The sequence below is a fragment of the Pipistrellus kuhlii genome, unplaced genomic scaffold (genome assembly GCF_014108245.1).
Source record: "Pipistrellus kuhlii isolate mPipKuh1 unplaced genomic scaffold, mPipKuh1.p scaffold_m20_p_64, whole genome shotgun sequence".
Taxonomy (NCBI): domain Eukaryota; kingdom Metazoa; phylum Chordata; class Mammalia; order Chiroptera; family Vespertilionidae; genus Pipistrellus; species Pipistrellus kuhlii.
In genome coordinates, this window is record NW_023425567.1 from 657,319 (window position 1) to 670,370 (window position 13,052).

Sequence of the window (13,052 nt, forward strand, 5' to 3'; positions counted from 1 at the left end):
TATACTATGAATGAACCTCAAAAAAAAGTATGCTGAGAAAAAAAGCAAAACACAAAAGATCCCATAATTGTATGATTCCATTTATGGGAGATATCCAGAACAGGTAAATCCACAGACTAAATGCAGAATGGGGGGCCAGGGGCTCAGGGAGTAGGAGATGGAACACAGCTGCTCAGAGGGCCGGGGCTGCTTTTGGGGTCATACACATGTTTGCAGGTGGAGTAGCACATGTACAGCCCTGCGAATGCACTAAGGCCACTCAGCTCAGAGTGGTTATTTTTCTCTTCTGTCATGTCACCAAGAAAGTACTTAAGTTGATACAACTGCAGCTACTCCACTGTGGCCAGCTCTCAGACCTCTCACAGACAGGTCTGTGAAGATCCCGTCTCTCCAGCCTGTGGGTATCAGTGAGCAGCAAGCCCAAACCAAACAACCAATGTCCCCATCCATTCCAAACCAGTTCCTAAAGTCTCACAAATCGCCTCCTTTAAATTTGTTGATAGATCATCAGCTGGCTTCAGTGAAGAGAAAATGAATCCTGCGAGAAGGATTTGTTATAAACAATGAAAAGCAATCCGCAGCAGGTGTGGGAGAGCAGAGGAAGGAATAGCTGACTAGGAGACTGCGGAGATCAGGAGATGGGAAATGGGGGCACATTACACTCGGATGGAAGCGAGAACAGCGAACAGCTGAAGAGGCGGTGAGGGGCTAATTTCAGGGCAGAGATCTGCGTGCAGAGGGAGGCGCTGGGCCGGCTGATGGCCGTTTAATCGCAGCGTCTGCTCCCAGGGCACTTCCTGCAGCGCCTTATTTCGGGCACAGCGTCCCGGGAGAAAACTGCTGCCACCACAGCTCGCGGGATGCCAGGGCCACAAGCCCACCTCGCTTGCATCTCCCGGCCATCACAGAGCACAGCGCCTCCTGACCGCTCCCTGAACCACAGGCCACAGACTTCCAAAGCGGCTGCCCTTGCCGGGAGACAGAGAACGTCTCTGACTGCCGTGCTGAGTCCCCCACGAGCACCGGGGCTCCCGTTTTATGAAAAAATAGAGCAACCAGCAGAAGTCTGTAACATCTCAAAGGCAAGTCACAGCTACACCCACAGCCTGTCCATTTCTTGAGGATATGTGGAACATTCGTGCTGTTTAAAACACTGAGAGCAACCACTCTGGAAATTCTTAACTTAATTCAAAACCTCATTCCATGCCCAAAGGAAGAATTTAAATCAAACAGGAAATGCAGGAATTTTAACAAATGAGCTTTAAATAAAAACACGGATAAATCACAGACTAGAATGAAGCTGACAAGCCAGGCAGCATGTGTAGCCGCAGAGTTAGCCCAGCTCACTGCGCGCCTCAGCCTCCTGTCCGTACAGACCGGGACCTCCGTTCTCTCTCCAGTGGCCTCCGCGCATGACACCCACACAAAGGGGAGGACGCTCACTTAGGTACGTGTAGGCTTTAAGAACTGTACGTAAGTCAATTTATAAATCAAATCATTTTAAGTGTAGCTGGAGATTTCTCACTTTAAGAAGTATCTGTTGAATTATGTTATACCTTCTTTACTAAAAAAAATTTTAACTACAGCTTTTTAAAAGCCAGATATTTACATTGGAATTTTCTTATTAAGTGACTTGGGTTTAGCCATCAAGTATTTTAATTCTGTGTGTAAATACGTCATATATTAAAATTCTGTTTTTTAAGCATGAGGTTAAGATAATAACCCTCACTCAAAGACAAGTGTTGATGCCAGTAGTTCAAGAACCAAAAACCTAGAGAAGCTTCCTGGCCTTCCACGTAAGAGGCGTGGTTCTCCTCCGGTCCCACAGAAGCTGCCACTGGCGATCGGCACTCACCTGCCATTCTGTCCCCCTTTCTCTCTCTGTCTGACAGCATCTGGCTCTCCTCCATGGAACGGAAGCACCTGAGGGCAGGGTGTGGGGTCCCTGTTAGGCTCACCCCAACACAGACTGGGGCCTTGAACAGCCCAAACGCCTGTCTCATGGCCGGGAGGCTGAAGAGAGAGGAAGGTGTGGGCAGGGCATCGCTCCGGAGGCCTCGCTCCTTGGCTGACACACGGCTGTTCACTCCTGTGTCCTCACACGGACGGCCCTAATGTCCTCTACTCATAAGGACACGGTCACTCTGGATTAGGGCCACACACGTGACCTCACTTTACCTCCATTAACCTTCTTAAAGGCTCCGTCTCCAAATACAGTCACATGAGATACTGGGGTGAGGACTCCATCATGGGAATTGGGAGGAACCCAGCTCAGCCACAGAGGTAAGAAAGGAAGTTGCTGCAGCTTTTTAAATAATTCTTTAGTACCACTAATAAAGTCTCTCTGCACCGTCACAGAGCATCTGCCTGAATGAATGATTAATACCGTGTTCAGTTTGTAAACCTTTTTCAAATATATAAATAATTCGTGAGTCGACTGGGCATACCTGTCAGCAGGGCCTCCTGTTCCACTCGGAGTTCCCGAAAAAGAAGAATCAAGTCAACAGCAATGCCGATTGTATCCAAGTTCCTGTACCGTGATGTTAAAGGAGACAGAGTTAGGGACATTCCCAAGCCCACCTGTCACGTGATCCAAAAGCAGCGCGGAGCCTGCCAGGGACAGTGCCCATGGCCAGCGGCAAGAACAATGTTTTCCAAAGGAAGAGTTCAGAATGTGCTGCTTTCTGTGACTGCTGAACCAACAGCCATCAGCTCCCAAACCTGGGAGTGTGACCTCACGGGGCCTGGAGAGTACGAAGGGCCTGGGGTGGGCAGTGTCCTGGAGTATCAGGCGGGGCCACGGAATCACAGGTGCTATGCGAGGAAGAGGGAGAGGGAGGGGCAGGGGCAGGGGCAGGGGCAGGGAGAAGGCCACGAGCCCAGAAATGCAGGCAGCCTCTCAAAGCTGGAAGACGTTCTCCCCACAGTGTCCAGAAGGAACCTCCTGTCATCTCAGCAGGCCCAACAGATGCATTACCCAGGAAGCTCCAGGGCAGCCCCTCCTGCCTGCTGGGAATCCCTATGACACCCACCGAGGCCCACAGGACTGAGGATGTTACACCAGGAGAAGCGCTGCAGCTTGGACAAAACGCGCAGAGAAAGGATGGAATGAAAGGCAGGCAGACGCCAAAAACCCTACAGGTAGGCAGCAGGCTGATAACCACTCAGCTGCCAGCAGGTGCTCTCCTGAAGAAAAGGAAGGATGACCAAGGGCGGGACTATGGGCAGACCCAAGCCGCGGAGGCTTAAAGCTCGGCCTTGACACTTGAGTTAGCCCAACTGGATTTTGAAACCGCCTGGGGCCAGTGCCGCCCCTTCCCTTCCATTTTCTCCGCTTTAAGGGCAATGTCTAACACTGCTCTCCCATGCCTGTTACAGGGACAGCAGTCACACACACAGGCTGTTACACGGACGGCAGTCACACACACAGGCTGTTACACGGACGGCAGTCACACACACAGGCTGTTACAGGGACGGCAGTCACACACACAGGCTGTTACACGGATGGCAGTCACACGCACAGACTGTTACAGGGACAGCAGTCACACGCACAGGCTGTTACACGGACGGCAGTCACACACACAGGCTGTTACAGGGACAGCAGTCACACACCAGGCTGTTACACGGACGGCAGTCACACACACAGGCTGTTACACGGACGGCAGTCACACACACAGGCTGTTACACGGACGGCAGTCACACACCAGGCTGTTACAGGGACGGCAGTCACACACACAGGCTGTTACACGGATGGCAGTCACACGCACAGACTGTTACAGGGACAGCAGTCACACGCACAGGCTGTTACACGGACGGCAGTCACACACACAGGCTGTTACACGGACGGCAGTCACACACACAGGCTGTTACACGGACGGCAGTCACACACACAGGCTGTTACAGGGACAGCAGTCACACACCAGGCTGTTACGGGGACGGCAGTCACACACCAGGCTGTTACGGGGACGGCAGTCACACACACAGGCTGTTACACGGACGGCAGTCACACACACAGGCTGTTACACGGACGGCAGTCACACACACAGGCTGTTACACGGACGGCAGTCACACACCAGGCTGTTACAGGGACGGCAGTCACACACACAGGCTGTTACACGGATGGCAGTCACACGCACAGACTGTTACAGGGACAGCAGTCACACGCACAGGCTGTTACACGGACGGCAGTCACACACACAGGCTGTTACAGGGACAGCAGTCACACACCAGGCTGTTACGGGGACGGCAGTCACACACACAGGCTGTTACACGGACGGCAGTCACACACCAGGCTGTTACGGGGAAGGCAGTCACACACCAGGCTGTTACACGGACGGCAGTCACACACTCGGTCAGGGATGTCTCGGGCTCGTCATGGCGGCTGCTCTGAGCTGAGCTGCAGTCGGGAGTCAGAAGGGAGGTCCGGGCCGGAGTGATGAGTGCCTGCCGGACAGGTTCCTAACCTGAGTCCCAGCTCCTCTATGAGTAGATGGAACCAGCAGCACACCCTTGCTTTTCTACATGTATGGAGCCATCGCACAGGCGATCCAATAACTATCAGGCCCCGCCAGCAGGAATCACGTTGGAAGTGGGCTGCCTGTGGCTACGCCGTAGCACACCATTGATGAATTTGTTCTTAGGGTTACACAGGGCAATGCAGTCAAGCCCGGGGGTTACAAGCCAGAATGGCCGCTTCCCTCCTGAGAGGCTGCCACGCGCTGGGCCAGCCCACCAGCCCCGGCCAGTGTCTGCTCTAACTCCCCTCCCGCCCCCCGCGCCCTGGAGAGGGACAAAGGGCCCCTTCCAGCACACAGCTACCCTGTGTTCCCGAAAATAAGACAGTGTCTTATATTAACTTTTTCTCCCAAAGTTGCGCTAGGTCTTATTTTCCGGGGATGTCTTATCTTTCCATGCGCTAGGTCTCATTTTTGGAGGATGTCTTATTTTCGGGGAAACGCGGTAGTTATGTTTTTAAATGCTGACTATTATTATCAAGGTTATAATTGTTTCTATCCATTTGTCTGCAAGAGGATGGCAGGCCTGGTTTAGAACTGAAGTGAAACACCCCGGCTTTTCCCTCTCCTTTCATCTTAAAAAGCCATTCATCACAGCGAAGCCTCGGGTGGCAGAGCTGTCTGGGCAGCGCAGGCGGCCCCCTCAGGTGGCTCGGGCCCAGCCCGCCTGCACCCGTCACGGAGTGACAGGAGGCCCGGAGGCTCGTCTGCACTCAGTCCGGGACAGAAAGGCGAGCTTGCTCTTTGAGGCTCTGCCTTCATCTCAAGTGAAAATCTTTCATGAAAAGCAGATTCCATAAAATCAAAGAGGAAAGGTGCTCAGTGCTGGGAGGAGAGAGCAACAGGTCAAAGAAGGCGCATAGCGCCGGGCAGTTTCTGCTCAGCTTTTAGCCACGTTAGAAAGCAGGTAGACCGGCCAGCGTGGCCCAGTGGTTGACAGTTGACCCATGAACCAGGAGGTCACGGTTTGATTCCTGGTCAGGGCACAGGCCCGGGCTGTGGGCTCAATCCCCAGTGTGGTGTGTGCAGGAGGCAGCAGGTCAATGATTCTCTCATCATTGATGTTTCTATTCTCTCTTTATCCCTTCCTCTATGAAATAATACAAATATTTTAAATAAATAAATAAAACCGGTGGAAGTGGAGTCTTAAGACAGGTCACCTTAGGCCTTTACAACACCTGCTCCCTGTCCAAAGCGAACACCAGCGCCATTACTAATAAGTCACTGGAGCGAAGGGAAGCACTGGGAGCTCAGACACACGAGGCCCAGGCCGCACAGGCCGTGGGCAGTCCGGGGTCAGTGATCAGAAGGCAGTTCCCTCTGCTGTGGGAAACCAGTGCCTCACACACGTAAGTGCAGGGAGACGCCTAAAGACCCCGGGCTAACCACCCTCCACGCGGGCCCCCGTTCCCGTGTGCCCACGCCGCTCCCGCGCAGCAGCCGCACCGGATGGCGTCCTGGTTGGCGGAGCACTCAATGCAGGCGTTGCGCAGGCAGCGGAAGCACTCGGTGATGAGCTGCAGGCTGGAGGCCAGGTGCTCCACGCGGGGCGGCTCCCCGCAGGCCAGCTCCACGGCGCGCGCCGACCGCTTCAGGATGTCCAGGACTCTCGGGAAGATGGTCCTGGGGGCGGTTTCTCTGGAAGACGACAAAACTGTCACAAACCAGAAAAAAGCACCCTGACCTCCTGACGCCCCGAGCGGACACCCTGTACTGACTTCCGGAGGGGCGGGGGTACCTGCTGTGCCAGCTCCTCGTTCCCACACGAAATGGAGGGGCTGCCGGCACGGAGCCTGCACGCCAGGCCCGGCCTCACCGGCATTTCACGTGCTTAGCGTGTCACCTGGCCCTGAGGCAGCACCGGCCTGTCCAGTTTACAGACAACTGAGGAGAGGGGCTGCGAGCACCGTGCCCAGGGCAGCCCTGGCAGAGCCCAGTTCCGGGGGCAGTGTGACTGTGCTCCCCTCCCAGGACGGCCTGCACCCACTTTCCGGGCTGTCCGCGCTCTGGCTCTGCCCTCAGCCCAGCGGAACAGCTGCACTGTGTTCCGGACGGAGCGCGGAGCCACGGCCGTCACAGTGTGCCCTACAGGACGGCCGCCGGGGCCGTGAGGACGGAGCGGGGAGGAATAGCCATCGCTCTCTGACACACCGGGGAGAGTGTGTGCGTGCACGTATTCACTCAGCCAGCGGGGGGAGTGGGGAGGGAGACAGAGACGGAGCCGTGCCCGGGGGGGGGGGGGGGGGGGGTCCTAAGCTGTCCCCTCGGGCCCCCATTCCCACATGCCTCTCATGCCAGGAGCGGGCCTGCCCCGCTCTCATCCCGAAGCTATGCAGGAAGAATGCTGTGTACAACAGGCACCTAAACGCCCGCCAACTTCCTCATTCCGCCCGGAACAGCCTCCATTCCAGCCTTAGAGGGAGCGCTCGGTGGGGCCGAACAGGGTTCCCACAGACTCATCTGCCCCGGGCTTGTCTCCTTTCGCTCTCACCCACAATCACAGCGCCCCACGTCACCCCCGGGCCCTGCCAGCGCCTGGGGAGCTGCCCGCTCCTGCAAACTGTGGCTGGAACGCAACGCAGCCTGTCCCCTCGGCACCCCCTGCGCCGGGGAGACTCCCCCCAAGCCTCAGGGCCGCGCTGGTGCTCCAGGTGGTGTGTGTGCGTCCACCACTGATGCCCCCGCTGCCCCTTAAGATGCCCGCAGCCTCCGGAGCTCGCCTTTAGCACTGAGTCCCAAGGCGTGACTTCAAGTATTAACCTTATGTTGCCCCACCTGGCTTTCCCTTCTCGCCCTTATTTTTTATTTTATTTAACTGTTTTTGTATTTTCAGGTGCTTCGAATCTGTTTTGGAAAGAGGCGGAGTGTAAATTAGCCCATTAGGAATTGAGAAACCAGGCATAAAATAAAATAATCTGCCGCTTCTCCGCAGCCAGCGGGGTTCAGCAGCACTGAGTGCCCGGTGACAAAGGAAAGCTGAGGGCACACAGTGCCACCTCCGAACCTGGGGCAGCAGGGAGGCGGTGCCCACCTTCAGTGACAACATGCCACGGGACAGTCACTCTTTCCAGAAGCTGTAAGGAATACAAACCCAGCGCCGCGGACATCACTGTGCTGAGAAAATACCCGAGTCAAACCTTCAGAGCCTGCCGATCTCCACAGCCAAGCACACTGTACCACTTCTCCCGTCCCCGGGAGGAGATGCCCCTGAGCAATCTGCAGGCAGCTCCGCTCCCAGAGGAAGCGGACGGTGCTCACACCTGGGAGGAAGGAGGGGAAGCGGACGGTGCTCACACCTGGGAGGAAGGAGGGGAAGCGGACGGTGCTCACACCTGGGAGGAAGGAGGGGAAGCGGACGGTGCTCACACCTGGGAGGAAGGAGGGGAAGCGGGCTGGTGCTCACACCTGGGAGGAAGGAGGGGAAGCAGACGGTGCTCACACCTGGGAGGAAGGAGGGGAAGCGGGCTGGTGCTCACACCTGGGAGGAAGGAGGGGAAGCGGACGGTGCTCACACCTGGGAGGAAGGAGGGGAAGCGCGGTGCTCACACCTGGGAGGAAGGAGGGAAGCGGCTGGTGTTCACACCTGGGAGGAAGGAGGGGAAGCGGGCTGGTGTTCACACCTGGGAGGAAGGAGGGGAAGCGGACGGTGCTCACACCTGGGAGGAAGGAGGGGAAGCGGGCTGGTGTTCACACCTGGGAGGAAGGAGGGGAAGCGGGCTGGTGTTCACACCTGGGAGGAAGGAGGGGAAGCGGGCTGGTGTTCACACCTGGGAGGAAGGCGCCAGTGTGTCTTCTCTCCATGGGGCTTCTGGGAGTTCCTCTCCGCGGGGGCCAGCTGCCCACCGCGAAGGTCTCCCCAGAGTCACTCCGAACCCTTCACCTTGGGTTTCCTCAGAACTGGTGTCCAGCACAGCACAAGCTCCAATCAAACCATGGCGGACCACACACAACGGGAGAAAAGAGCTTCCTAGGGAAAATGGACAACTGATGTTCCAGCAACGGAACAATCATTCCTGAACTGCCCATGAGGGTCCCAATGTCACACGTGGATCTGTCACTCATGCGCCACGCCTTCTTCTTTCTCTTTCATCCTCTCCCAGGGGTACGTGTATTGGTTTAGAGAGAGAGGAAGGGAAAGAAACATCCATCGGTTACCTCCCATCCACACCCTGACCAGGTGTCAAACCCACACCCTAGGCATGTACCTTGACCAGGAATCTAACCAGCAACCTTTTAGTGTTAGTGAATGGGATACGCTCCACCCACCTGATTCACCGGCCAGGGCCAGGCCTTCTTCTGTATTTATCACACTTTCAGCCAGAAGAAAATGTGTAACTGAGCTAGCCAATCAAAAGGCTCCTGAACCAGATAGCTATGGCCAGCCGCTAACGAGGAGCCCTGGCGTCCACCGGCACCCAGTAATTCCCAGGTGCGGTCAGAGAGAAGGGAGTGGAGCTCTGACCACTGCCCTGTCCTGCCCCGGGTCGCACACTCACAAACTCCTGAGCATGCCCAGCCCCTGCCCCATGTCTGCTCATAGTGCGCCCGCCACCAGAATGCCCTCCACACCTTCCCGGCCAGCGCTCTGCCTGCGAGTCTGTGGGTCCCTTCATTCTCAGCCCGGGACTCCCCACTGGCCCCGTGAACCAGTCCCACCCCCACACACACTGGCACTCCGGCCAGAAGATGCAGTGGCACCAACATCCAGCTTATAATCCCCCATAGAGCCTATCTTATCTATTTCTCTTCAGCCCCACGGCCCGGAGCTGGCATTCATAAACATTGTGTCCAAGTCTAAAGTTAGTGCTGAGACTCTCTGCACACTGAGTGCCTCTGACTGTGACCCAAAGCCCGGGAGCCAGGCCTGAGTCCCCAGTGGAACCAGCGCCCGGGGAGGAACTCTGAGGCCTCCGCTCCCCTCTTCCGTCTCCATTAAGAACCCACAGATCCTGGGCCCAAACATGAAAAATGCCCCATGGTAAGAGGCAGAGATCTTCTGGCTGCCATTTAACAAACATCTCCTTTCTCTCCTACACCGCGCCCTCAGTGGATAAGTACAAAGGGGGAGGGAGAGGAACTGTAACCCGATTAACTCCATTTATAATTTCTCGAGAGCAGAGACGATTTCTTAGACGTCTGTATCCCCCCATAGAGGGGCAGGGAGACACTTTCTGGACTCCGGGAATACCGGGCTATGGGTTAGTCACAATACTGTGTACAGTGTAACACATTAACAGCCTTCATCAGACCGGGACAAGGAGCTTTTACTCACCAACAGTACAACTCCTCCATACTTCCTTACCTTCTGAACGGCCTTGACAGAAAGCGTTTTTGGCATTACAGACCCAAAGTAGTTAAAATGTACTCGATCTGCAAATTCTAAGTTCACTGTCAAGACAGCACAGCTAAGTATGTGTAATGATTAATGACAGTGAAATAACTAATAACGATCAGTCAATCGTTCCTATATTACAAATGTTAATAACAAAAATTGCTGTCATTTCTGCTTTAACCAAAGTAACACAAAATATTCACAAGGACTTAAAAAAGCTTAGCTACTTCATTCACAGAAGGCAGAAAGTACTTAAGAGGACAATTAAATTCTACCGTTAGACATTCCTATTAGGTAGGAATGCATACCCTGAAGACAACATATAAATGAAATGTTACATTACACACACACACACACACACACACACACACACAAAGGCCGCAAAAAAAGCCTTTGAATTATACAAAAGGTAGAATTTCATTTCCTTCAAGTTTGAACAGATCTGTAGGTATAATCTCGGCAAGTCCTGTTTGAGCAAAATTAAAGAAAACTACCCATGATTACATGTAACAGGTTGGAGAGGTCTAATAAACTCTGTATACACATTTTACAGGCAATTCATCAGGTGGAACCTCCTACTGAAAGGGAAGCTAAATGCTAGTCATTGTAATGTATAACTAAGACTCTCACACTTGCTAAAAGATTTATTCTAATACCTTAGATTTAATTAAAAACTGGCATATGCGGTTTAGAGTAGTTTAACCACTGTCACTAAGAAAAACTCTTAAAATGCATACAAGTTCAGAGATTAAAGGAACAATCACTGGTTGTTATTTAAAACCGTAAGTGCTGCCTCCTGATGTGCCTGGGCTGAATGAGCAAAAACAGAAAATAAAACATTTCTCTCCTGCCAAACGCAGCCCCGGGCAACATTTTGCAATTCATCTCTGCAGCCTCAGACTCCCCTTTGACTGACTTTTCTCAGCTTGTCACACCCAGGACTCCCCAGGTGTCCCTGTCAGCCCGCCCACCGGGGTTGGCAAACTCTTTCCAGAAAGGGTCAGGGACTCCCTTCAGGCTGGGAGGGGTGACAATCTGTCACAACCTCTCACCTCTGCTGCTGGGACAAAGGCAGTCTTAGCCACACTAACCGGCTGTGTCCTCAGGAAACCATTTTTATGGCACCGACACTTAAGAGTTCACATAATTTTCACATGTCATGAAATTTTATTTATTTTCCCCAACCATTTAAAAATGTAAAACTCATTCTTTTTAAAAATATATACCTATATGGCCGAAACCGGTTTGGCTCAGTGGTAGAGCATCAGTCTATGGACTGAAAGGTTCCAGGTTCGATTCCGGACAAGGGCATGTACATTGGTTGCAGGCACATCCCCGGTAGGGGGTGTGCAAGAGGCAGCTGGTCGATGGTTCTTTCTCATCGATGTTTCTAGCTCTCTATCCCTCTCCTTTCCTCTCTGTAAAAAATCAATAAAATATATTTTTAAAAAATAATAAATAAATATATATATGTGTGTGTATGTATATATATATATATATATATATATATATATATATTATTGATTTTTTTACAGAGAAGGAGAGGGATAGAGAGTTAGAAACGCTGATGAGAGAGAAACATCGACCAACTGCCTACTGCACACCCCCTACCGGGGATGTACCTGCAACCAAGGTTCATGCCCTTGACCGGAATCGAACCTGGGACCCTTCAGTCCGCAGGCCGGCGCTTTATCCACTGAGCCACACCAGTCAGAGCTGTAAAAATCACTCTTAACTCAGAGTCCATAGACCTAAACTGTATTTAAGAAGGGTCTTGTACCCTGGCCAGTGTGGCTCAGTAAGTTGAGGGCTGTCTGTCCACCAAAAGACCATGCACCAAAAGGTCGCTGGTTTGAATCCGGGTCAGGACACGTGCCCAGTCCAGTCGGGATGTGTGCAGGAGGCAATCGATCGATGTTTCTCTCTCCCTTCCTTTCTGTTTAAAAACAAACAATAACAAACATTTTTAAAAATCACATCATTGAAATGCCTTGTCGTTGTTTAACTGCAGTAATGCTGAGTATACGCCGCAGTCCTTACACAGAAAGAAGGGAAATGAGAACATGAGGGGAAAGGGACAGTAAATAGGAAGCAGAAGGTTCAACAGGGTGTAAATGAAAAGTTTAAAAAAGGGGGGAAAAACAGAAAACCAGATTGTGAATTTCTAACAAAAACCATGTTGAGATTTTACTTTGAACGTCACTGAAACCATAGCTCAGTTTTGGGAGAATGGATGTCTACATTTTTTAGGTTTCCTATCGTATAATGGTAGATCTCACCATTCCAGTGTTCTTTCCCATGTTTTGATAAAGTTTTCTAACACTCTCAATGGTGGTGACAGCCACTGACACTGACCTTGTACTGATCATGTGCCCTGCACTCCACCACCCTCCCGGGCGCTCTCCTCATGGCTGTAAGGAGTGTCCGACTCTCATAGGACTTGTCTAGGCTCGAGGCCTTCAGAGGGTTGACTCAGCCTAGAGCTGGCCCCAGGGTTCCTCTGCCTTTGAGTGGGTCCTTGCCCACAGTTCCGTGGCCACACCCATGGGGCCAGAGACCACTACAAAAGCCTGGAAGAATGAGAGACTGAGAAACTCCGCTGAGGTTACTACTGGTCACAATTCTAACCTTATTTATTTTGATTTGCTGGCTCTAACTTTTTCCTGTCTACTGTGTCCATTTAAGATAATTGAATGTGAGGGGTGGCTCACCCTGACCACATCTGTATTTTGAAGTTGAGTCAGAACACCTTACCAAATAGTTCCATATGGTCTTCCAGCTCATGGCACAGATAAAAATAACGGAAATTGTCATCACTCTAGAAAGTTCTTTTTATAGTGTAACTTAATTGATGTTCTCTCTCAACAAAGCTGATCTGAATCATGTTGAGTCAAGATGATATGGCATCCTTAACTAAGCTGACAATTGGTGTGGGTTTTTGTTTTGTTTCGTTTTTTGTTTTGTTTTCGGTGCATCCAAAGACTTGCTGGCAGAGGCACAGTGCTGTTTGGGGGAACCTGGTGAAGGCGTACACAGAGCTGGCCAGGTTATTTCTGAGTTCTGTATATGGTGACCTCTGAAGTGTTCACTCAATTCCCTTATGAAAGTTAGTCAAACACTTACACAAGCAATGAGTAACACTAAGACCTTTTTACCTCTTGAAATCACAGTCATCATCATATTTCATAATTTTTCTGTACTTTTCT

The 13,052-nt window shown here is 52.3% G+C and overlaps 1 protein-coding gene and 1 non-coding gene across 2 annotated transcripts in view; both read right to left on the reverse strand.

Moving 5' to 3' along the window:
* ATXN10 (ataxin 10) overlaps positions 1-13,052 on the reverse strand; it is a 110,865-nt gene that overhangs the window by 79,963 nt on the left and 17,850 nt on the right. The window contains exons 2-3 of the mRNA XM_036420242.2: positions 5,961-6,152; positions 2,448-2,530 (exon numbers count right to left, since the gene is read on the reverse strand). Of these exons, the coding sequence (XP_036276135.1) occupies positions 2,448-2,530; positions 5,961-6,152 (275 nt within the window). The remainder of the gene's footprint in view (positions 1-2,447; positions 2,531-5,960; positions 6,153-13,052) is intronic.
* On the reverse strand, positions 4,521-4,653 carry LOC118708807. The gene has a single exon (XR_004984727.1). It is a non-coding gene; the product is annotated as a small Cajal body-specific RNA 14 (non-coding RNA).